The 24,533-nt window shown below is 61.4% G+C and overlaps 2 protein-coding genes across 20 annotated transcripts in view; one reads left to right on the forward strand and one right to left on the reverse strand.

Annotated features, from left to right (window-relative positions):
* COQ8A (coenzyme Q8A) overlaps nt 1–15,627 on the forward strand; it is a 36,371-nt gene extending 20,744 nt beyond the window's left edge. Inside the window, exons 5-15 of the mRNA XM_045982164.1 lie at nt 7,780–7,854; nt 10,560–10,682; nt 11,897–11,982; nt 12,148–12,288; nt 12,721–12,802; nt 12,915–13,008; nt 13,196–13,337; nt 13,560–13,667; nt 13,766–13,831; nt 14,072–14,158; nt 14,827–15,627. Coding sequence (XP_045838120.1) covers nt 7,780–7,854; nt 10,560–10,682; nt 11,897–11,982; nt 12,148–12,288; nt 12,721–12,802; nt 12,915–13,008; nt 13,196–13,337; nt 13,560–13,667; nt 13,766–13,831; nt 14,072–14,158; nt 14,827–15,117 — 1,295 coding nt within the window. The 3' untranslated portion in view covers nt 15,118–15,627. The remainder of the gene's footprint in view (nt 1–7,779; nt 7,855–10,559; nt 10,683–11,896; nt 11,983–12,147; nt 12,289–12,720; nt 12,803–12,914; nt 13,009–13,195; nt 13,338–13,559; nt 13,668–13,765; nt 13,832–14,071; nt 14,159–14,826) is intronic.
* Nucleotides 15,628–16,941: 1,314 nt separating this feature from the next.
* CDC42BPA (CDC42 binding protein kinase alpha) overlaps nt 16,942–24,533 on the reverse strand; it is a 318,157-nt gene continuing 310,565 nt past the window's right edge. For all 19 annotated transcript variants that reach the window (XM_045983612.1, XM_045983604.1, XM_045983610.1 and 16 more), the window contains 2 exons: nt 21,143–21,300; nt 16,942–20,701 (listed from right to left, as the gene is read on the reverse strand). In XM_045983612.1, the coding sequence (XP_045839568.1) occupies nt 20,570–20,701; nt 21,143–21,300 (290 nt within the window). In that variant the 3' untranslated portion in view covers nt 16,942–20,569. The remainder of the gene's footprint in view (nt 20,702–21,142; nt 21,301–24,533) is intronic.

Here is a 24,533-nt window from a genome sequence, read left to right on the forward strand (position 1 = left end):
TCCTTATGACCTTGGGCCCTACCTAGGTTTTCCCTTCTATAAAATAGGGATTCCGAGAACCAACAAGTTTTTACGTATTCATCTACTTTCTCAGGGTAAAGAGAGAAGGGAAAAGGGTCAGCGTGTGTGTTAGAAACACTAGCAAGTGGGAAAGGAAGTACCCACCCCAGCAGAGTCAGCCACCCAGGAAACACTGCCCGGAGGAGGAGTCACTCAAGCCCCCGGGGGCTCAGTGTCCTGCAGCTCCCGAAAGGAGGGGATCGGGAAAGAGCAGGGAGCTACACACTCTCCTCGCTGCACCCCCCCGACCCCCGCCCCCTAAATTCAGGATTACACACAAAGCCGTGGTTTCTAGTGCTTAGCATGGAGCTGCCTTCGTCCTTCTCCCGCTAAACAGTTTTGTGGCCACTTTGACAGAAGTTCTTGCACCTGCGTGGAAATTCCTGAGTGACGTGGATGTACGTTCGTTCATCTTCCATCTGGTTCCCCCAGCCCTACCTTCTACATGGAAGGGCCCTCCCCACCGTCTGCTGCTTCTGCCTCTCTCTCCCCTAAATGAAAGATTTAAGCAGATTAAAGACACATCCCAGTATGGGTGTGTTAGTCCGAATCCCAGCAGGGAATGGTCCCGACACCAGAGACTGGGAACAGAGGCTGGAGTTTCTTAGCTTCTTCAGGACTTAAATGTGTGTGTGTTGCGGGGGAGAGAGGGGCTTTTTGGGGAGGGGAAATAGAAGAGGAGATGGGGTGGGAGTCAAGTGTTTGGGACAGAAGATCTGGCCCAAAATAGAAGAGGGGACGCCCAGAGAAAGGAGGGTTCAGGACCCCCACCACTGTAAGAGGGGTCACCAAGCTGTGGTCCAGTCTTCTCCGGGTGGAGAACTTTTTGTCAAAGATTCTCTGGCTATTTTTCTCAATACAAAAAGTTTATAAACCATAAAACCCCAAAAGAATACGGAGACGACCAACACGTATTTGTGAAGTCCTGCAGAGCCCCGGCACGTACGACCACTGGAGCGTGCAGCGACTGGGGGGAGACAACCCAGGATCAGACGCGTGTCCCCCGCGGGCTGTGCTGGACTTGCCCGCTGCCAGCGCAGTGGGGCAGGTCTGTGGGGCTCTCCCAGCACGTGAACTTTAGCAGGTGAACTGCTTTTCTCCTTTAGGCCCCACGACACTCCTCCTTGCCACAGCAGGGCGGGATCCTGGCAGAGAAGCCGTGGCTTATGGTCTTTCTAGAAGCCAACGAGAAAAGCCCAGAATTTACAAAGGTTAAGACATGTTGCCTCTGCCTCAGACGCCCGTCCCTGGGCAGTGCGAGGTGGGCCCAGAGGTATCGTTCTGATACCTGTCCTCACGCACTCATTCTCAAAACCCGCACACGCACGCACTGTGCGCTGTTGGCCCAGCCCAGTGCCCCGATGGATGGATCGGGTAGAAGGGAGTCCCGGGTCCTGGGATCAGACGTCCGGAGGAGGAATCCTCTCTTACACAGAGATGACCCTCAGCCAGCCCTGGCTTCCCCTCTGCCCCTTCCCTGAGTGCACCCTCCCCTCGCCTCCCTGCACCGGCTGTTGTTGTTCAGACCAGTCCTGTCTTCGGGGAGGAGATCACACCTCGTCTCCCATGGAGCAGGGCGGGTGGTGGGCTTTCAGGGCCAGCTTTAAGGCCCTCGTGTCCTTACCGGCCAGAACAAGGTCCCAGTAGTCGTGCTCCCTGGTGCTGGAGCAAGTAGTTGCTGCCCACCGAGCGCGCTCAGGCCCCGAGAACGCTGCCGGACGGAGAGCCTTACGATTACAATACACGACACCGCAGAGCCAGAATATTTATATCACGGGGAAAAAGGTTAACACGCATGGGATCCGTTGCTTGCACCCAGCTGGAGCCGTTGGCCTGGTGGTAGTGGAGCCCAGGGTGCGTATCCAGGGGAGCAGAACGGTGTGGGGAGGCCTGCAGCCGTCCCCGTGGTGATCTGCTGCGGCTGCCTGTGGCTCAGGACAGCAGTCAGTGGTAGTGGCTTGTGGGTCGGGCCTTCCATCTGGTCTCCCGCTTCATCCGTGCCCTGTGGCCGTTGGGGAGATCACGATCACGTCTCCTCCTCCGAACGGGAGACAGCTTCCCTGTCCAGGCCACTTTCAAGACCTGGAGGCGCTGATGACGCCCAGCAGGGAGGGATTTTCTCCCCAGTGTGTGGCTGGAGTTCATTTGCCTTCTGCCTCCCCCGGCCCCCCGCCAAGAGGGAAGGGGGGTGATGCCGTGGATCCTGGCTATGTGGCTGAGTCAGCCGCCCCCTACCCACCCTATTCCCGCCTTCTCTGCTCTGCCGACCGCTGCCTGCCCTGCACAGTGTCCCGATCACGCGAGGCTGGCCCCCACCCACCGTAGCTTGGTTCAGGGCCTCTGGGAGCCGTGCAGGGCTAGGGAGGAGAGCGGGCTGCCTTCTCAGCAAGCCGGGGGCCTGCTTCCGTGGACACGAGTCCCCCGTGTGACCGCGGCTCTGGCGGGAGGGGCACTTTTGGGGCTAGGGTAGCCACTGGTGCTGCTTGGCCTGGTGGCCTTGCCCTCTGTGGTGTAGCACCTGGTTCCCTTGGGTCTGTGCTCTCCTAGGATAGACGAGCCCACTGGGGCCGGTGACCCGGATTGTTTCCAGGCCTTTAGCAGACCTTTCGAAGGCCTGTTTTCAGGCTCTGGAAGCCCGCCTTGGGTGGCCAGCCTGGTGCACAGAGACCTCCTCAGGGGGCCCGTGGACAGGGAGACAAGCCCCGTGTGCGTGTTGGGCCACTTGCAGGGGTCCTCCAGCACCTTGACACTGCCACCTGCCAACAGCTGGCTTGACACAGAGCCAGGGTCGGCGGCTGAGCCCATGGGCCCGGGGAAGTCAGGGGTCTTGCATTGGCTTTGGCGAGGCTCTTTTGACCTGTGGTTTCGTGTCCTTCATGGGTGTTGGGAAGTTCTGGTCATTTCTTCTCCCAGTGCTGCTTCTGCCGTGTTCTCTCCCTGACGTTTGTTAGATGTGTTGCCTGTCCGTGTCTGCATTGCACGTCCGTGTCTCCCATGTTCTCGCGTCTTCCGTCCCTTTTCCTCTTCGTGCTTCAGAGCAGTTGTCTTCCCGTCTCCTGTGTGTTTGGAACCTGAGGGAGGACTGGAGGGTGACAGGAGACTTAGTGGGTCAGGCCCCCTGCAGAGGCGCTGCTCTCCGAAGCAGCCAAGCGTGGCTCCTCCACGGCTGTGGTGCCCAGGCCTGCGCCGGGGAGGCAGGAGTGAGGGACTGCCGAGGGCACCAGGCCGGGGGGAGCCAGACGCGCGGGAGCAGGAAGGAGGAGGGCGATGTGTGGAACGGGCTTGCGAAATCAGATCAGGGAACAGACGTGAGAAGACTGGGCCAGGAGTGACGAGTAGAGTGAAGGGACCCTTGGGAACCCTTGTAATGTTAGAAGGTGCAAGGTTAAAGGATCCCTATTCCCAGAAAAATGCTTTGCGTTAAAGAAATAGTTTGCGAGGGGTGTCTGGCTGGCTCAGTCAGGGGAGCGTTGACGTGATCTCGGGGTTGTGGGTTTGAGTCCTGTGTTGGGTGTGGAGCCCATTTTCCAAAAAAAAAAGCATTGACTTGAGGAGGGGGGAGGGGCGCGTGTCACGCTCTGTCCAGTTACGATGTGCCGCCAGGTGTCCACGTGTGTTTCTGCTGCTAGTCGCGGGTCTCCAGATGTGAAAACTGAGTAACGTCTTAGTAAAAAAGGAACAAACATATCAAGAAAGAGACGAGGCCACAGAAGAGTGTCCTCTGTTGGAAAATAGGGGTGCGAGGATGGAGGTGTGCGGCGGTGGCTGTGGGGCACGCGCCCTGGGGTCATCATGCCGCCACCCCGGGCTCTGTGGCCCCGTCGCCGCGGTAAGCAAACACAGGGTGACTGGGTGTATTTGGTTTTTTTGGTTTTAATTTTGCCAAGAACATTTAAAACAAATCAAATTCCCATCAGCTAATCTCATGTTTTAGTAACGCAGAAATGCAACCAGTGACACGAAGTTGAGTAGCGAGTTTGGTGACCGACTCGCCGTGGGCGCAGGCAGGCCTGGGAGCCGAGCGGAGCCGTCCCTCAGGGGTGCTGCCATGAGACCTGCGGCTGGGGCGGGGAGCTGACGGGGAGGGGAGATGTCGGGTCTTGTGTGGCAGAGCCGTGCGCCCGGCCCTCTGGCTCCATGCGCCTGGGTTGCTCGTCTGAAGTCAGGCCTCTGCTCACACAGCTTGATCACTCGGGCTCGATCGTCATCGAGGCCGCGGAGATCGGAGGTCCCGGGTCTGGCAGGCCGCGTGCAGGGCTGACTGCTCGTGGGGTAGCCCACGGGGACACCTGCTTGCCGCCCGCGTTCCTGGGGGCGCACTCCTGCTTTCCTCTGGCAGCCAGCGCCCGCCCTGCGCCCGCCCAGCTGGGGTGGCCGGGGTGTGGGCACACGGTTTCTGCCTCTCCAGGAGCTGGTCTACAAGGGGCACAGGAGTCCGCTTCGCCCCCGAGGAGCTCTGAGGGAGGTGAGGGCGGATACGGTGATGGCCGCTTCCCCGGGGCCATGTGCTTGGGGACCTGGGCAGGGACCTGAGCTGAGTCCGAGCCTGCAGCGGGCGTCCCTTGCTGGGCATGGGTCGGGGGGCAACTCCTGACCACCTAGGGGCACGCCGTCCAGGGACTCCACAGCCCTCCTTCCTGCTGGCCCGGCTCCTAGGCCGCGCTGTCCCCAGGGCCAGGACTCAGGAACAGCTTGCTGCAAAGCAGCGTCCTTACCTCCCCAGGCCTCTGTGTGCCCTCTGGCTTAGACGGCGCGTTACGACAGCGCGGGCCCAGAGGGGAGCCTGGCACACAGTCTGTTGTCCGTAGAAATCTCCTGGCCGGGGGCCGTGCCGCAGAAACCCCTGTGATCCTTGCTCTGTAAACAGCCTGGGGTTCTGGCAGGTAGAGCTGCTGCTTCCCGCTCTGGCGCCCTGCGCCAAGCCTCCTTCCCAGCGGGGCTGTTTGTCGGAGGGTGTTTGGTTTCTCCTTTTCTCAGCCTCTGGGCGGTCTGGGTGGAAGCCAGGGTCTGCTCCAGGGCGGCCTCGTTTAGCTCCGATGACCTCGGGGGGACTGCACGGAAGGGGAGCTGGGGCCGGGGGCCTGGGAAGCTGGCCCGGGGCCCTCCTGTCTCTGGGGAGAACCTGCTGCTTCCCTGGCGTTTCCGAGCCGCAAAAGCTCTGTTGTTGAGAGAAAGGCCAGCAGCCTTCCTGGCAGGGGCTGGCACCTCCCCGCCGGCCAGGACGAAGGACAGGCTGCCGACGGCCGCCCCCGGGCTGCAGAGCCGGCTCCTCGGGCTGCCGGTCATCTGGCAGGCCTTGCTGCCAGGCCGCGTGGGCCAGGCCGGTGGTGCAGCCCTGCGTGGAGGGGGGCGCCGCCCTGAGCACTGGGGGGACTGAGGTGGGGCCCAAGGCATGGGCTGCACGTGGAGTGAGCAAGTGGGGCTCTGGGCGTCCTCACCAGGCCTCGGGGAGTGCCGTGGAGGCCTCCGGCCCCTCCTGGTTCTGGGAGAAGGAAGAGCCTGGCTGGGCTTGTGCTTCCCTCTCAGTGAGGTTCTGAGAATGGCTGGAAGCTTGCCGGGTGGGGAAGGGCGGGTTATTCTTGGTTCACTGGAGCAGGAGCTCCTGAGGCCAAGGTCAGGGTGGCGAGGCTGGCCGCAGTGGGGAGCCTGTCAGCGGGCGGCTTCTCCAGCTGCCTGGGAGCTTGCAGGCCACGAAGGAGCCTGATGCCATCTTTGTGGAACGTACTTTTCGTGATCTAACTTGACAGGTCCTTGTCCTGGGAGAGCTCTGGCCCTGCCGGGCAGCCTAGAAATGGCCGGGGAAGGGTGTGACAGAACTTCTGAGGGGGACCATGGGCAGGGGAGCTGGGGGGCGCCCTGCTGCTTGCATGGCCAGGCCCGTTAACCCTAGGCTTGTCTTTGGACTTGATGCAGGTGGAGAAGAATCGAGATGCAGAGACCTTGGTGGAGGTCACTAGTTCGACGGTTAACCCTGCTTGTTATCACTCACTTTGCAAAGGCAGACACCTCGCTCGCTGGGTGGGCCCCGCGGAGTTAATGTTTAATGGCAGGGCTGCTCCCGGCCCAGGGCCCTTGGGAGCTGGTCCGAGTGGAAATAGCCCCGGCACCCAGATGGCTTTGGGGTCCCGAGGGCCCTTACTCAGTGCCTGGCTTCTTCCTGTGGCTGCTGGAGCTCAGCTCGCCCTGCCCTGGGCGGCATGTGGGTGCTTGGAGCGTGCGGGGCCCAACCCGGCGGCGCTCAGAGCGGGCGGTACACGCTAGGTTGGGAAGACTCGGTGCAAAACCAAAACAGAGCTGTGAAGTAGCTTGGATAATTTTTACACACGAGGGGACTTGGTAATATTTCAGTCACGTTAAATAAAATACATGATGCACATTGACTTCACACGCTTTTTTTTTTCTTTTAATTCTACCGTGGCTCTAGAAAATTGACCCTTCTGCCCACGGCGGGCCTTGCCCTTTCTCTAGGCAGCGCTGTTGGCCCCATGTTGAACGGGAGCAGTGACGGTCGTAGGGAGCTGCAGTGCGGCCTGGCTCCACCGGGCGCTCTCGCTGGACCCAGTCCTCCCCAGGACCCAGGGGGCCGGAGCCCCTCCTGCTGTTGAGCCACACCCTTAACGTTGGAAGGTTGGGTTATCTTTGGGTTTTAAAAATAATTGTTCTATTATTTGTTGGCTCTTAATTATTTTTTGCTCAATAAAATTTTCAATGAATTCAGTAATATTTTTCATAACAGTAACAAGTAATGATTGTGCAGAACTGGGAAGACAGAGCAGCACGTGCTGGTTTCCTCCCCTGTGGAACAGCAGGCCCTGGGGGAGCTCACGCCTCTGGGCGCGGGGGCTGCTGCGCCCCGCCCTGCCACGGGCTCAGGGCCTTCGTCTTCCGCATCTGCCATGGGTCCCTGCCGTCCCTTCTGCTGTGGCCGGTGCGCTCACGCACATGTCCTCCACTCTCTTTGCTAACAGTGCCGCCCGCCAGCGAGAACCGCGCCTCAGGTAGAGGCAGTTGTAGGTCCAAGGCTTTCTGTGTGGCATCCGTGGCACCTGCTGGGTTCCGTGGCTCTCCCGGCCAGCTGGGGTCGGCAGTCCCCACCTCTGGGCCAAAGGGGTATGGATGAACTTTGATTTTGAAGACTGCGAAACACTTTTTAGATGAGACGTTGTCTGCTGCCCCCATTGTCCTCAGACCACTGTCCACACCTGCCGGGCCCTGCCGGTGGGTCTCCATGGCTTGGACCCGGGATGCTGGCCTTTGCCTTGGCAGAACGTTCTGACTCCCACCAGCGACTGCTTTCTCACCGCACTGACGCTTTCCTTCAGCGGCGGCGGAGTCAGGGACGTTCGAGCGGTGGAGCTCTCCGTGCTGAAGCGGGGGGTGCTTTCTGGGGGGTGCCCGTGGGGTCAGCGTGTCCGCGGCCCGCAGACCGTTGCCGCTCCGTGTTCGGTTTGTGCGGGGAAACCCCGTCGCACTCGTGCACGTTCTTAGGGCCTTCGCCACCCCGCGAGCAGGGGCTGCAGGAGGCTCGCGCAGGGAGGCGCCAGGCCTCGGAAACAGCGCTCGTCCCTCCTCTCTCCCTTCTCAGAACGTCCGACCGTCAGCGAGGGCCTCTGGGGAGCTGCGGCCAGTGAGCATATGGGCCGCAGCTCAGGGCGTCGCAGACGGAGGGGCGGCGGGCAGACCCCGCAGCGCGCCCAGCGCCCCTTCTCTTCCTTGCAGGTCTGGCCGTGGGTCTAGGCTTTGGGGCGCTGGCTGAGGTCGCCAAGAAGAGCCTCCGCCCGGACGACCCTTCAGGTGAGCTGGGCCCTGGGAGGTGGGCCGCTCGGCCCCCAGACCCCCGTGTTCCTGGAGTGTGGGCCTCCAGGAGCCACCTCCTGGCCTCTGCTCCACGTCATGGCGCCCGGAGTCGTCTGAGGCCCGAGGGCTGCTCTGCCCGGCCCGCGCGGCCCCCCCGGGCTCCTCCGGTGGCCAGCACACCTGCCCGCCGCGGACTGGCTTTGGCCCTGCGGCCGCCTTGCTCTGCTGCGCCGGGGCTTGTCTGTGCTGCTGCACCAGCCCCTCAGGGCCCTCGGTGCCCCCGCCTCCGAGACCCGCAGCTGCCCCCCTCACAACTGTCTCTGAGGTGAGCACCGCAGCTCTGTCCCCTGCCTCCCAATCTGTGAGGTCACAACCGTCAGTTGCCCCCAGTCTGGTGGCAAGGTTGGGGCAGGACTCTGCCGAGAAGGTTCGGCAGCCTGGCTCTCAGGCCACGTGGGGAACACCCCGCTGTGTTCTTGCACGGTGACCCCCGAAGCCCAGGCTAGGGACCCTGAGGGGGGCCTGCCTCACACCTGGACGGCCCTTCTTCGGCTGCAGGACCCTCCTGTGGGGACGAGGGGCCTTGTGGAGAGAGGACACTGGCCCGTCCCCACAGGCCCGAGAACCGGGTGCCCAGGGCGCATCACGTGTCCTGGGGAGGGGCCGGAGGACAGAGAGGGTTTAGTGAGGGTATTTTTAGTGTCAGCTTTGAGACACTTTGGGAGACGAAGCCTGGCTTTCTCTGGGACGAAAAGCCAGTGTTCTCCGCACCTCCCAGCCCCGGAAACTGGCTGCTCTCTGGGCACCTCAGCCGAGCCGGAAAGAGGCAGCCCTGGCTCCAGGGTTACAGCTGGTGACCTTCGTCAGAGAACTGGTGACCGTGCCTGGGGGTCAAGGGGCCTAGGGACCATGGCCTGAGAGCCACGGTCAGGGGGCCTGGGCACCCCCCAGGCTGCGTTCCAGCTCCGAGGGGGCTCTGGAGCCGGTGGCCCGGAGGACGCTGAGCAGCCCGGCTCAGGCGGCGCGGGCAGAGCCTCCCCTGAGTGGGGGCCGCCCTCCGTGGCCCGGCTCTACCCGGCGGTTCCCAGAACCGGCCCTGCCCAGGCAGGAGCACCTACCTCCGGGCCGTGGGGAGGGGCTGCCTGGAACGGCCGAGGGGCTGTCCCCACGCCTCAGGAGCGCTGCAGGCGGCCCAGGGGTGTGTGTGCGGGGAGCACACCCCGTCCTCCTCCCTGGCCTCTTCCCCTCCCCTCCTCTTCCCCACCTTCCACAGGGGCCCAGGGGCTGGGGGGTGGCAGGCGCACAGAGGGCCCCCCCTTCCCTGAGCTCTGACTCAGGGCAAGGGGGTGATGTGGGGCCCCTTCTCGGTCCAGCTTCTGGGGCGGATCTGGCCTCGTGCAGCTGCCCTCGGGGTGGGGAGGGCAGAAGATCCCCGGGTGCTCTTGGGGGCTGCTTGTTTGCAAACTCAGTGTCCCTGGGGCTTAGTCCCCATTTAGTACCCATGTCCCCCCCCACCCCCCACCCCAATCTATCAGAGGCCGGGCTGGATGCAGCGCCCGGGGGTGGAGGGCACACTGGCCACCCGACCTGTTCCAGGAGGACGTGGCTCCCACGCTCCGAGCACTGGGCCAGGCCTGTGACGATGCGGGCTGAGGACAGGGCCAGGCACCATGGGGGACAGCCATGGGCCCAGATCTAACCAGGCTCACAGGACAGAGTGCAGGGAGAGCAGCGGGTGTCCCAGGGCTGGAGGAGCTGGCGGGGAGGCCTTCTGACCAGGGCCGACTCGATGTTGGGGCTGGGCCATGCTGTGGGGTTGGAGTGAGTGGAGGGACGCCAGAATGGGCCCCGACATCCTGTGGCCACACAGTATCAGCCCCCCTGTGTCCTCACCCCGCAGCCCACCAGCCCTCGTCGCAGTGGACAAAGGTCTTCCGCACCCCTGAGGTTACTGCACCTCGTGCGCCTCTGCAGGCCGAGGGGGAAGGCAGACAGCAGTGGGCCGAGTGCTGTCCTTGACCCTATGCTCTGTCCCCCACCAACGGCCCCCTCCCGCAGCTAGCTTGCCTTGTGACCTCAGGGGTACAGATGACCTTTGTCCTGTACGTGAGGGGGAGGGACAGTGACGGAGTCCTCACATGGGTCCCTCCCTCCTGGTGCCGGTTCCCTACGTGCCACTGACCATGGCCTTCCGTGGTGCTCCCATCAGGCCCCGGGGACAGATCCCGAGGAAAGGGCTCCACGTGTGTAAATGGGTGTGCATGTGTACGTCAGGAGGCTGCTGGTCAGGCCTGGGAGACCCGGGTGGCCCTGGAGGGCCTGGCACAGCCTCGGGTGGGCGGGTTGCACGACACCCCAGAGTGTTAGTTGCATTGCTGGTTTCCGGGGTGCTCAGGAGGTTGGAGCCTGCGTCAGGGCCCCCGTTCCTTCACGCCGCACTTGAGAGCCCCCCACCCCCCGAAGTTCTCTATCGTCCCTGTTTTTACGAGGCTGGAGCCTGGGGACGGTGCTGGGGCGCACCCAAGCTCCCTGGCTTCCCGGGCTGAGCGAGGGGACAAGCTGCAGTTGCGCCACGGGCGCCCATGGCTTCCCAGACCCAGCCCCGTCCTCCTCTCGCGCACGGCCTGGGGTGGACTGCGTGAGGCCTGCGGACGCCCCGGGAGGGGGACGGTGGGCTGCGCTGACCTGGCTCCCGCCCGCAGGGAAGAAGGCCGTGCTGGATTCCAGCCCCTTCCTGTCGGAGGCGAACGCAGAGCGGATCGTGCGCACACTGTGCAAGGTGCGCGGGGCGGCGCTCAAGCTGGGCCAGATGCTCAGCATCCAGGGTGAGTGCACGGGGCGGGGGTCACTTGGGAGGGGACGGGTGGGCGCCCCCACCACCGGCCCCTCTCACTCGTGTCCTGGCTGTTGGCCAGCCGTGATGTTCAGAGACCTTAAAGTAGGTGTCCACGGGGGTTGCTCTTGCTTCCCTGGGGGTGTTCTGGCACCTCGAGGTCGTCCCGACCCGACCTCTCCCAGGCTGGTGAGAGCCCTGCTGCTGTCCGCGCCCCCTGCTGCCTCACGTCGGGCTTGGAGGGTGCTGGGGGGCGGCCGCGGGCCTGTCGTGGCAGGATGCTGGGGACACGGGGTGCGTGGGCCTCAGTAGGGAAGGCTGGGACGAGTGGCCGAGCATAAGGGCCGAGGGCCGCGGTGGGGGTGCCCCAGAGACCTGGCTCCTGCAGGGGAGAGGGTTTGAAGACAAGTCCGCCTGTGGGTGTGCAGCAGGGCTCCCGGGAGGGCGTGGGATGGAGTTAATCCCCAGGGCAGGCAGGGTGTGTCTGAGCCCACGACCCCCACATGGCGACTCCCCCCACGGCCAGGGTCAGGGATGCACGCCTGGCTGCCCGGAAGCCTCCTCCGGGCCCGACACACAGGAGCAGCCCAGAGCGGGCAGCAGAGGGCCAGGGCGTCGGCTCCCGGGACTTGGGTGCAGGACGTGGTGCTCCTGCCCACGGTTTGTGGCAAATCGTTTCGGAACACTGCCACTGCAGCCGCACTCCCACTGTGGCCACCACCGGGGGGAAGCTGACCGGAGCGGCCTCGGGCGGAGCCACCACGGCTCCAAAGCAGCACCTGAGGCCTAGGGTCCGAAGGGAAAAACAATGGTTCTCTGTAGGTGGCCACGTTCTGGGTGTGTCTGAGATCTGACTGCTTTATTTCTGAAATTTGCTCCTTCTGTAACCCTAAAAGGCTTTGCCTGTTATTTCTAAGAAATCCACTTTCTCAGATCCTGGGGTGAGTTAGTGAGCCGCAGCCCCTGCTGCCCCACGCCGGGGCCCTCGGGCTGCGCAGACACCCTCCGCGCCCTGGGGGGAGGCAGGCTCTGGCCTCGGTTGTTGGCTGCGGTGCCCGCCAGTGTGTGCGCAGCCCGGCCCTTGGCCCTGTGCCCTCCCTGGAGCCTCTGTCCATGGCCCCGGGAGCCGTGGAGGGGGTCCTCTGCTCCTGACCCCTGCGCCTGCTCTCCGAGGGGTTAGCCCTCTGCTAATTTCTGGCCTTCTAGATGATGCTTTCATCAACCCCCACCTGGCCAAGATCTTCGAGCGGGTGAGGCAGAGCGCGGACTTCATGCCCCTGAAGCAGATGACGGTGAGCAGACGAGGCCTGGGGGGTGGGTGTCTGGGTCCTCTGCCCCTCCCCCCTGCCTTGGGGGGCAGCTGCGGCAGCCTGTAGGAGGGTGCAGCCTGGGGATGCTTTTCGGGGTGTCCCGCACACGGGCTGTACTCATGGCCCCTCCCTGACCCCTCTCGCCAGAAAACGCTTAACAGTGACCTGGGCCCCGGCTGGAGGGACAAGCTGGAGTACTTCGAGGAGAGGCCTTTCGCGGCTGCCTCCATCGGGCAGGTGCACCTGGCTCGCATGAAGGGTGGCCGCGAGGTGGCCATGAAGATCCAGGTAGGCAGCCGGTGTGTGCATCCACGCCCGTGGGAGCTGCAGAGGGCCGGGCTAAGGCCCTGCAGTGTTGGGGCCTCTGCACCCTGCACCCCCATGTGCACCCCTGTCTCCGGCGCAATGACTGGGTCTGCTCAGCACCGGCCCTGGGAAGGACCTGCTGAGCGGGCGCAGGTAGAGTGGCCTCCCTGCCAGCTTAATGTGGGCGGGGCCAGGGGACAAGCAAGCCTCTGCTGGGGGGGCTCTGGCTGCTGGCGGGGGACAGACATGGAGAAGGAAGTCATGAGGGGACCCGGGGGGGGTGTCCTGGTAGCATCGTAGCGTCGTATCTGTCACTTGCCCGAGTATGGGGTCTGGGGGGGACTGGGCTGGGTGAGCAGGGCTCCCCATCACGCCCGGCCCTGCCTGCCCGGGACCCCTCTGCTCTCCCCACAGTACCCTGGCGTGGCCCAGAGCATCAACAGTGACGTCAACAACCTCATGGCTGTGCTGAACATGAGCAACATGCTTCCCGAAGGTCCGAGACTGGCTGTGGGTCAAGGGCAGGCATGCAGGATGGGCTTTGGGGATGCATGGGGGCGACCCTGGGGAGCCCTCAGCCCCCACTGACTTCCTCCTCCCCGGCACAGGCCTGTTCCCCGAGCACCTGATCGACGTGCTGAGGCGGGAGCTGGCCCTGGAGTGTGACTACCAGCGGGAGGCCGCCTGCGCCCGCAAGTTCAGGTGCGGCTCATGGCTAGTGGCTCCCACAGGGGAGACACGGGCTGCTCGAGGCAGGCCCCTGGGGAGGGTGGTGAAGGCCCCCGTGGCGCTGAAGCATGGGTGGCAGCGATCATGGCCCAGTGTCATCCCCGGGGTGGGCGGGGGGAGGCTCTGGTGCCGGGTGTGACCCCCCCAAACTGCCCACCAGGGAGCTGCTGAAGGACCACCCCTTCTTCTACGTGCCCGAGATCGTGGATGAGCTGTGCAGCCCCCACGTGCTGACCACAGAGCTGGTGTCCGGCTTCCCCCTGGACCAGGCGGAGGGGCTGAGCCAGGAGATCCGGAACGAGGTGTGCGTGACCGTGGTCTTGGGCCCCGAGTACCCTTGTGGGCATGAAGGGGACAGAGAGGGCTGTTGTGTTCCCCCAGCCGGGGAAAACCTGGAGGCTGGAGTCCCTGTGTGGGCAGTGGGTGGGGCGACCCGAGGACTGGGGAGGATGGCGGGGGTTCCCCAGGCCCCAGACTTGGCCGGGCACTGGCATGACCGGGGCTGCCCCTGCCCTCCCGCCCAGATCTGCTACAACATCCTGGTCCTGTGCCTGAGGGAGCTGTTCGAGTTCCATGTCATGCAGACGGACCCCAACTGGTCCAACTTCTTCTATGACCCTCAGCTGCACAAGGTGAGCCCGTGGGAACTGCCTGGGAGCAGGGTCTCTGCAATCGGGGGTCTCAGCCCTTCTCCACCAGGCTAAACCTCTGAGGTGTTGCCCCTTCCCAGGTGGCTCTTCTGGACTTCGGGGCAACTCGGGAATATGACCGATCCTTCACCGACCTCTACATTCAGGTTGGCCGGCGCTGGGGCCTGGGGTCGGTCGGCCTGGGGACACTAGGAGTGGGGGGTGACGGGGCTGCTGTCTTCCCAGCCCCAGTGACTGTGGTGAAGAGGAGGCCGGATGGGCTCACAGGCCTGGGGCTTGGGAGGAGCAAAGGGGACAAGGGTGGGGGGTAGGCCACTGGGCTCCCTGGCCGCCCCGGGAGCACCTCCTCCCCTGGTGCTCACGGTCCTTCCCGGGTGTCCGTCCAGATCATCAGGGCAGCTGCCGACAGGGACAGGGAGGCAGTGCTGAAGAAGTCCATCGAGATGAAGTTCCTCACTGGCTACGAGGTCAAGGTCAGCTCCCCACGGCCTCTTGGGCTCCGCAGGCCCCCGTGTGTGGGGAGGGTGGGCAGTGGGCTGCTTGTCCCCAGACCTTGACTGGTAACCCTCGAGGCCTCTCCTGAGGCCTCCCTCGACCCCTCCTCCTTCGAGGTCCTGGGCGTGGCAGGGTGAGGGCGTGAGTGGAGCCTCAGGGCGGGTCGGGAGGCCGTACCCCCCTTGCAGGCCAGTACCTCTGGAGCTGGGGCCGGGTGAGCACGGGCGGATGGCACAGCCCGGGCCCCTTCCGAGGTCTGGGTGGCCCGGCAGGGGCTGGAGCTGGGTCTTCAGCGCTTTCAGTGGGAGGGGCCAGTCTGTGTTCCCCTGCCCTGAGCTGGCACCGGGATTCCCCGAGAACAGCCCTTTCCCCTTCTCCCCCAAGAGGGGTGCACAGGCCACAGCCAAGCCTCCAGGCGGTCCGGCTCCAGCCCCCATGTTGAGCCCGGGCCCCCACCCATCCGGCCTTGCCCGGCCCGAGGCGCACAGCGGGCTCCCCTGGCCCAGCTACGGGGCCTGTCACGTCAGTTTAATACTCAGATGCACCCCCCCACCCCCGGCCGCGAGCCTCTCCTCCCCTTCAACGGCACCTGCTGGGAGAGCTCTGGGCCGGGCCACGGGCCCACCCACCCCGTGCCCCCCTTCAGGCCATGGAGGACGCCCACCTGGATGCCATCCTCATCCTGGGAGAGGCCTTCGCCTCGGAGGAGCCCTTCGACTTCGGCACGCAGAGCACCACCGAGAAGATCCACAACCTGATTCCCATCATGCTGAAGCACCGGCTCGTCCCACCCCCCGAGGAGACCTACTCCCTGCACAGGAAGATGGGGGGCTCCTTCCTCATCTGCTCCAAGCTGAAGGCCCGCTTCCCCTGCAAGGCCATGTTCGAGGAGGCCTACAGCAACTACCAGCAGCAGGCGGCGCGGCCCTCCGCTTGAGCCCCGCGCCTGCGGCGCCCCGGCTCCCCGGGCAGGGTGCCCGGTGTGTGCGCAGCCTCTGTACGAAGCAGAGACCCGGCGGCAGGCCTGCGGGGGGATCCCTGCCCCCAGAAATACGGAGAAGCCTTGTTGGGTTTTACTGGACGTACGTAGAGGATGAGGCTTGTGTGATTCTAGGAGATTGTGTTTTGTGCCGTGTTCCAGCCTGTGCTCGAGCGCTGCCCACGAGCACTGCTTCCCTGCGTGAGGCCCCGCCTGCTCTTGGGCTGGGCTGTGCCCTCCGGACAAGTGGAAGTTTCTGGACCCGTGGAAGGGGTCAGGAACAGTCCGTGCTAGAAGTCAGTGTGTGGAGGCCCCTCTTTCCCCCTCCAGGCCCAGGGGCTTTCGTGGAAGAAGATGAATGTGCCAATGTCCCCTGGTTAGACCCGAGGGGTCACCACAGGCTGTTAGTTTTTGTACAATTCTTGTAATTGTCTGATTTGTTTCAATATTAAAAAAGACAAAAACGCACCCTCTTAGCAATGTGGTGTGAATTTCTCTACACTTAGCGGGCGCCGAGCTGACGGGTGACCCGCCCGAGGTCATGTCACACTCCGGGCCACCTCTAGATGCATCCGGACACTCAGCCCAAATGCCTTTCCGGAAGGGGCGGCAGCGCATGCCCCCTGCACCCCCCGCAGCAAACTGTGTGGGCATCGGGGAGCCCTGCCGCGGGACCCCCTGCCAGGTGCACCGGGGGGGTGAAGGACGCGGGGAGACCGCTCCAGGAGAGGATGGGAGGGCTGACTGGTCTCGGTGACAGCAGCTGGGGGCCTGGTGCCTGATGCCACCTGTTCTGAACCCTTGTCAGAGCAGTCATGGCCCTTTGGAAGGCTGTTTTTGAGCATTTTTAACATATTCTGCCTTCTGGGACATTCGGGGGCCGGCAGGGTATAGGAGCAATGTGGCTGCTGAAGGTCGGGATCCTGGACTCAGGACCCGGAACGAGGGCAGCCACACGGCCCGAACTCCCTCTCTGCTCCCCAAGAGTCGGCAAACTGTGGTCCACGGTCGGGCCCTCTGCCTACGTGTGCAAGTCATCATCTGGGGACACAGCTGTGCTCATTTGTTCCCACGCTAAGACCATGTGGGGCCACGAGAGTGGCCACAAAGCCCGCAAAGTGGAAGCTTTCACTGGCCTTTAACGGAAAGCTGGCTAAACTCACTCTCTCCTGCCGTGCTGCTTTCTCTCCTGCAAGGCGCTCGTGGCAGAGCTGGGACCTGCCAAGAAAAGTCAGGAAGGTCACCGCGTGTGACACGGAACCAGGGAGGGGGCCTCGGGTTAACTAGGTGCAGCCGGCTTCAGATTGCCCGTGGGCTGGCCGTGCTTCCCCAGATGGGCAGTTCTAACCAAGTCGGGGACGACAGTAGAGGCACTAACGTACCCGAAGGGTCTGCCGCTGGCCCGCATACAGCAGACAGCAAACCAGCCTGCCATCTGGTTTGCGCAGGCAGATGTAACAACCGGCGGTGGGGGGTGTCTGGCTGTGCAGGGGGTCCCCCCGCGGAGCAGGTGCACACAGAACAGGCCAGGCCTCACTGACGGCCTGAAGTGCATTCTGGAAGTGCCGGCCAGACGAGAACGAATGCCACCCTTACCTGAGCTACGGGGTGGAACTAGGAAAAGTCCCTGGGGAAACTAATCCCGCGTCCTTCCGCAGGCTAAGGCGTGCACTGGATGAGGAGGGGGCCCGGCAGGAAGCAGGATCTAGGAAGACGAGAAGAGTCAGTCACCTTGCCTCCACTGCTCAGACCTTTCCATCAGGGAAAGAAAGACAAGACCGTCAGGTCTAACAGCTCCCTGTTTTATTGCAATACATCAAATTCTGGTTAATATTACGTGATACCAACATAAAATATTGGCGAGGAGTCTTGTTACATTTTTGACATCCCACCTTAAATATTTCTGTGCAAAAGAATCCACACCATTGTCTGGTAGCAGAGAATCGCTTATAAACCTCCCTAAGACATCGAGGGCATAAAACCGAACAAAAGGAAATTGGCCAAAGCAGTATCTTTCCCTTCCATACACATATTTGTCAGCATTATATTCTAAACAACAACAAAAAAAATGATTACACCTAGGCCATGCAAAACTGTACAATAATATTACAATGAGGAAAAAACCGTAAAAATTTTATAAAATAAATGATATTACACTATCAAATAAAAAAGCAGGTAAATTTGTTTCATGAAGTTTCCAGGTTTGTTCTCTTCGGTCGCCCCCATAAGTGACGTGGCTCCTTGTGTGTGGCACTCGTCCCCGGGAAAGAGGGTAGGGCCGGCCCGCTGGCCAGCGCTAAGGGGCCGAAGGCTCCAGCGGAAGCCGGCCCTCTGACCCAGAAGGACTCTGCGGAGAATCTGGACTCGTGATCAAGTCAGAACAAGGAAAGAAGTCTACCAGGCGCAGCGATCGGTCATGCAGCTTACCTACTCACTCGGGGGCCCCACTGCTTCCCTGACTGCCCCGCTGGGAGGCCGCAGCGTGAGTGACTGCCGCCACGGACAGACAGATGGCCCTGCCATACCGGGCGTTGGCGATGCCCACCGCGCCCTCCCGGGCTCTTCTGGAGGAGACCCGAGAGTGCACAGAAGTGCAGCCGGGCTTTCACAGAAGTCGATGTGGCCACTGAGTAGCAAAATGACAGGACTCTGACCATACGGAAGGCAGAAGGAGGCTGAGAGCCAGCCAGGAACGACAGATTGTTGCTGTAAACACAACCGGGATTTCAGATTCTTCCCAGAAGCCTGGGTATGAGAACCTCGTGGGAAACCGAACAGGCGGGTCCTTCCGGCTCCGGCCCCGACCCTTCCCACCGTGCTCCCGGGAACGGGCGAGCGCCACTGACGCAGGGGTGTGGGCATGGGCCGAGAACCCCAAGAGTGAAATTTACTTTAGCGAGCACTTGACGAGGAGGAAGGCTTTTGTTTTTGGCAAAAAGAAATGTATGTATATATGTAATTTTTATATACCCAGAGCACACACAACTTAATTAGAATTCAAGGGTAGACAACAAATTGGCCGCACATAGCACCAAGTACCAACACACACGGCCTATCCGAGACTCGTCTCACTGGTCTGCCCTTCCTCCGATGAAACGTGCGCCTGCTGCCGGGTGCGATTTTAAAAGGTCCCGCAAGAGAAGAGAGCAGGACTCGGGGCAGCAATACCTCCTCCCTGATCTTGGCTCCTGACCCCTCTGAACCATCAGCAGGTTTCCTGCTTCCCTGGCACCATTCCCTGCCTTTTTCAGACCATTCTTCTCAGAAGCTTCTGCTGATAACTGCTTCGTACCTGAGAGGGGATAAGCCCAGGAGAAGGGTCATTATCGCAGGAAGAGCCGCCCCCCCCCCGCCCCCGAGCTGCTCCCCGTGGCACTGTTTCTCCTCCAAACTCCCGCCGTCAGGATGGGTCCTATCCGGGGCTGTTCTATGACGCTCATGACAGCTAGGGACCTACCGGAAAGTGCCAGGGGGCAGGTCCTTGGGTCATCACCGCCTTTGGGGGCTCTCTCCGCCGCCCTGCTGTGACTCACTGCAGTGTTCTCTGCACCTCAGGCAGGGGGACGCTTGGATCCTAAAAGCATCCTCTGAAAAATAAGCACCTACAGGCAACACGAATCCACACGTAGTTGTCGAAGCTTCAACGAATGGCTTAGCGCGGAGTCCTGTGACTCACGGCCGGGAAGCCAGGGAGGGGAGAGGCGAGGGGCCAGGGAGGGCCAGGAGGACAGGAGGCAGCTGGCCACAGGCCCTTGGTGGCAGGCTTCCCTCACCTCAGGAAAGTGCCAAGTTCGCAGAGCTATGGGGCCCTGGGGTCCTTGAACCAAGCTCAAGGTCTGATCCTTGGCAACCCAACCCCATCTCACGCGACACGTCTTTCCCTGAAGTGGAAAGCTGGAGAGAGGATGGGCAGTCGTCCGCGTGCACGGGTGGCCCCGTGGGTCCTCTCTCCCCTCGCCGGGCCTCGGGGGCTGAGAAGCAGGCGCCACGGGGGAACACGGTCCCCGCTCACCGAAGCTGAGAGCGCTCACTGCTAGTTCTCAGAGAAATTTAGATAAAAAGGAAGCGAGCCAGATTCTCTTTACTTCCATGAGATATTTTTATTTCTTTCTCTGCTCATGTGCTTAACTGCGAACTAACTGTGAAGGACTGCAGGCCTCCGGGGTGTGTGCTAGCTCGGCGGGAACAGCAGGGGTGCCCCGCGCTTCTGTTTGCCACCGGGGGCGGGAAAGAGTATTTGGTTAAGGCTGTTCAAGTCCTTGCATTTCAGGTTTTCTATTATTTGGTAATTAAACTCCCAGGATTCTCTGAGGGGGGGCCGGGCCAAGGACACCTCGTGGCAATGCAGGGAGAAACAGGGTTAGCCCCGAGGAGGGGACGTGTAGGAAGCGTTTCAGGGACCTTCAGAAGCCACGACATCCCTTGCGCGCTTTCAGCAGAAGGGCCAGGAGGTGATCGCATTTCTACATTCATCCGCAGGAGATACCAAAATACAGTAAAAACTGAGGAGTGTGGTTCAAATTCTACCGCTACCGAAAGACCTGGAAGTAAATCTGCCTGTTGACGCTGCTGCTGAAGAGGCTTCCAGGGTTTGAGCCTGGGCTCGGGCCGCAGCCCAGAGCGGCTGGACGGGGTTTCGGAATGTTTTCCTAAAGCCCCCGGGGACCGTGGCCGTGACCAGAGAGGGAACTCTGACTCTTTGCGCTCTCCATCTACCAAGGAATAGAATGTCAGCTTGAGGCCTTCCTACCCTTTAAATTACTTAGCTGGAAAACAGACGAGAAACAACACATTTCTTTAAATTAAATGATCTCTCTCTTATATAGGAATCCATCTTTTGCTGAATACAAGATGCTTCTTTTTACTATATACATTCAGTATTTAACCTCTACATTTGTGTACTTATTTAAACTCTGTATTGTAGTAAAATATGCACTGTTTTAGTGAAGAAGGATTTACTGGCAACGATCAGGTCGACATTGGCTGTGGGCGCTGGAGGAGGGCGCGGGCCGGCGGGGGGACCCGCACGCTGCCCGGGGCGCCGAGACTCTGCCGCGGAAACCAGTCTGCCTGACGCTCTTCCCGCGCACGTCCGCGAGGTCTACTCGAGCTACCTTCGGGAGGGGGACACGATGATGGGAAGCGACTCTGAGTGTGTGAAATGGAACCGATACTCATCGAAGCTGTTCAGTGGAAGTCTGCCTTGATGTTTGTTGCTGTTAATTCGGCGGGGGCGGTGCAGGGAGCTGGGGCTGCAGGTGCGATCGTCCGCGTCCCCGAGCCCCCACCCTGCTCCTGCCACCGGCCCTGGGCCTTCCAGACAGGGGCGGGGGACGGACGTGGAGACAGGACAGTGGAGGGGCCGAGAGGGAGAAGCTGCTCGGGCGTCCGCTCTGAGCGCCGAAGCCACTCACGGGTCCCAGCTCCCGCGGTCGGTGCTCTCCAAGGAGAGGCTCTTGGTCTTCCGGGGCGACACTGGGCTGGGCGGGCTGCTCAGGTTGGAGCTGTTGGAAGCTGTGGAGTGCCTCGGGGAATCCGAGTCCTGTGGGGCCCCGAGAGGACGTTCGTGAGACAGAGAGGCACGGGAGGGGCTCAGCCCCGCACAGGGGACCTGCGGCCACCCCGAGCAAGTAAGCTGGTGTGAATGGTCAACTGTCACTAACGAAGCCCCTTTCCTGAGGCCAATAAAGGGCAGAGAATATAACCAATGTAGAATATAGCCAATTCTGTAGGACTTTAGAATTGTGGGTCCCTGTCCCAAAAGCTGTTAGAACATCTGTGCCATAGTGTAGTGCGCAGCCCAGGCGACCAGCCGTGCCGGACCCTCCTAAACCCGTCCCCTGCCAAGCGTGTCCCTGAGTCCTGACCCCTGGCTGCAGCGGAGGCCTCTCTCGAGGTGGTGGCATCACTTCGGTAAGGGCACGAGTCCTTTTACACAGGACTTCTCCGGATCAGACGCTGATGCTGCCCACCCCCCACTCACCTCTCCGTCAAAGTCCCTGGCCGGGGCGTCACTTCCCTGGTCCATGCCTCCAGAAGACAAGGAGCCCTCTGACGGGGAGGGCATGGGCTGCCACTTGGCATTGTAGCTTCCCCCGGAGAATTCTCTCTTTAACGCGCTGCCGTTCTGTGCAGAGGACCCTGCAGGACAGCACTCGGGTGAGGCTTCGCACACGGACAGACAAGGGGACGGCCCTGTAGAAAGCACGCGGGCTGGGGAGACCTGGGCAGACCCTGGGGCCAGCCGCTGAGGGACACCGTTTCTCAAGGCCACTGGCCTCTGCAGCTGTCACTTCACTGCTGGAGAATTTGCATGAAAAGTAAAGGGACATGAGAGAAGCATTTTCATTCCACAGAGAAAAAAGCCTGGAATACGAAAGTGAGGTGAGTTTCTTCAAATTCATACTCTAGTTTGGTCTCAGAGCTGAGGCACCCAAAAGAGGGACCAACACCACTCGGAGGAGGGAAAAGGATGACAAAAACCCCTTGGAAATCCTGGGGAATTGTTCGTACCTATATAAAGCTCTCAGTGTTCCTCCTTAAGTTTTTGCTTAAAAACCATTTTAATCCTCCTGAGCTTCCATATTAAGACCACGGGTCTAAAGAGGCTGCTGAGGTTTGCATACAGGATCCAGACTGTGTCTTCACACTAGGAATTCAGTAATTTTACACTAAGAATTCAGTAATAGCATCCAAAGAGGGCCGTGTCGAGCACCTCAAGTACCTCACGACCACGGACAGGCGGGGGTGCTCAACGACACGGGACAGGAACCTGCCTGACGCGCCTGAGCTCGGGGACTCCCGGCCCCTTCCCTCCGGGGCCCCCTCGGCTGCAGGCGCCCGCGTGTCACCGTAATGACTCCTACCCCAGCTCCCAACGCCGCGTGGACACCGGGCACGTGTCGTGGAGCTTAGGAATGCCCGTGCCTGGGCCCTATTGTGGCAGAACTTCAGAGGTTCCTGTTCAAGCCTCTTGTGGGGACTCTGGAATGCACCTCAGGCCGGGAGCCAGGGGCTCGCCCTCCTGCCTCCCCGGGAAGCTGCCCCCAGCGCCTGCCGCACAGGGTCTCCCACGAGACACGCGCTGCTCTTCACGGCCGCCGCGGAGGCGCGCCTTACTTTGCTGAGGGGATTCTTCTGGGTCCTTGGGTCACGGCCTTCCTGAAGGTGCACCTCGTCCCACGCCTGCTTCAGTGTCACGGAAACGGTATTTTACTTCTGTGTAAGTTTTGTCATTCTGAATAGAAATCCGCACCAGAGGCCTCCGTTGCTCTGCTCACTGACTGCGTGGCCTCGAGCAGGTTCTGTTACCTTTCGGAGTCTCGGTTCCATCTGGAGACACGAGAACAACTTCTCCCGGACGGGAGTCCTGGGGGAAGAGCCCTGGGTACACGGAGAACACGGTGTGACCCACAGGTGCACACCGGGGCCTGCGCAGGGCTGCTCCCCGTTTGCCGTCTCCTTGCCTCCTCTCTGGCGTTAACACGTGACAGCAGGGCTATTCTGACTGACCAGCCAAAGGGGCCTGGGGACAGTCTGAGGACCATGGTCCTGGCTGACTGAGGCCAAACACTCAGGCACGGCCTCTTCTAAAGAGCGCTGGCTTAGGTGGCGAGGTGTCTGAGTCTGCATGACCTCAGGAGACGCCAGGCTCCCTAGCAAGCCAGCCGCTGACGGAGGACTGGGTCGTCCTCCTTGGGGGGAGCAGGACAGAGCCACGGTGGGAATCCCCACGTGGCTTTTACTTCACATTGTGAAGCCATCCCAAGTCTGGCTCTGGAGGATCTGTGCTTCTGGTTCTGGAGGCAGAGAACAGGGTTCCCTGTTATGTCTTGTGTCTCTCTCAGCTAGCTGTCCTCTGGAACCTTCTGGAACCTTCTGACGAGCTGGATTGTTCTCAAAGCCAGCAGGAGGCACCTGACGCAGCAGATGCCCCTGGGGATTCCTGGGAGGGCCTTCCTCTTACTAAGGACCTCAAGGAGGCCAGGCCTGCGGGGTTCGTGCAGACCTGGTGGGTGGGCACAGTGAGCAGGGACAGAGGCCCCTCACTGGGGCCCTCCTGGAGAGGTGGCTGCCTCAGCCCCGCACATGGTTATGATGGATGCATCTGCACTTCTGGGGGTGCCCCCCCCACTCACAACCTCCGAGCTCTTGGCCAACACCATGCTGCTTTTGAGAAAGTGTCAGAAAAGCAGCCCTTGGCGATAAGCGATCTTGCCCTGACTGGGGAAGCCACGATGAGCGTGTGACATAGTCCCTGCTTGTGAGCCAGGAACTACCAACGATCTCTGAATTCAACAAGCCTAACTTCCAATTGCTGCGATCAGTCAGATGCTGCCTCTGTCCAGCCCTCTCATTCCGAGGCAGACGGCTGTTAGTGTCCAGGCACTTTCTCTCAGGCAGACAGTGAACCCCCCACGACCCCCCTGCTGCCCCGAAGTCGCTCCCTGCTATATAGCAGAGCAGAAGCCCAGCACGGGGCAGAGTTTCCTCTCGGCCCCCGAGCCCAGGGTTCTGTGCGGAGTGCACGAGAGGCTGAGGTTCAGGGTGAAAGGAGAGAGGCGGACAATAAGGACAGCGAGCCATGTGAGCACGGTGCTCGGTCACAGAGACTGCCCCCCTTGCGCCACAGCGGGAGACTTGCCATCTACTGGATGTTCACCGGACAAACATCCTCCCGCTTCTGTGCACCGGCTATGATCTTGAACCTTCCAGAACCCTGGCCCCACTCTGCTCCCGCAGGAAACCAAGGGTCACCTGAAACTTTTCCCTGTCCCTCACCTCTCACAACTATCTCCCCGCCAGGCCTTACTGTTATAACCCCAGAGTGTCTCCCTTCTCCCCTTCTCCATCACAGTCCCCTGGGCCTGTCCCCCACACTGGCCACTCGGATAGCCCCACCGGGATGCGCGCCCCACTCTTGCCCTGTGTCCAGTCTCCATCTGGCAGTCAGAGGGATCTAAACTGGAATGTAAAATGTAAACTGGAGGGGCGCCTGGGTGGCTCAGTGGGTTAAAGCCTCTGCCTTTGGCTCAGGTCATGATCCCAGGGTCCTGGGGTCGAGCCCCACATCGGGCTCTCTGCTCTGCAGGGAACCTGCTTCCTCCTCTCTCTCTGCCTGCCTCTCTGCCTACTTGTGATCTCTGTCAAATAAATAAAATATTTTTTAAAAAAATGTAAACTGGATCAAGGCCCTTCCCTCCTTTTCTTTAGAGGCTTCCTGTTGCGTTTCTAATAAAATAAAAACGTCTCAGCTTGCTCTGCACGTCCCTGCTTGATCGGCCCCTTGCCCACGGCTTGTGCATTATCTGCGGGTCCCTGCCTGACCGCCACCAGGTAGCCACACTGGCCTTCTCTTAAGTCGTTCAACACGA

Source organism: Meles meles, chromosome 17 (genome assembly GCF_922984935.1).
Source record: "Meles meles chromosome 17, mMelMel3.1 paternal haplotype, whole genome shotgun sequence".
Classification (NCBI taxonomy): Eukaryota; Metazoa; Chordata; class Mammalia; order Carnivora; family Mustelidae; genus Meles; species Meles meles.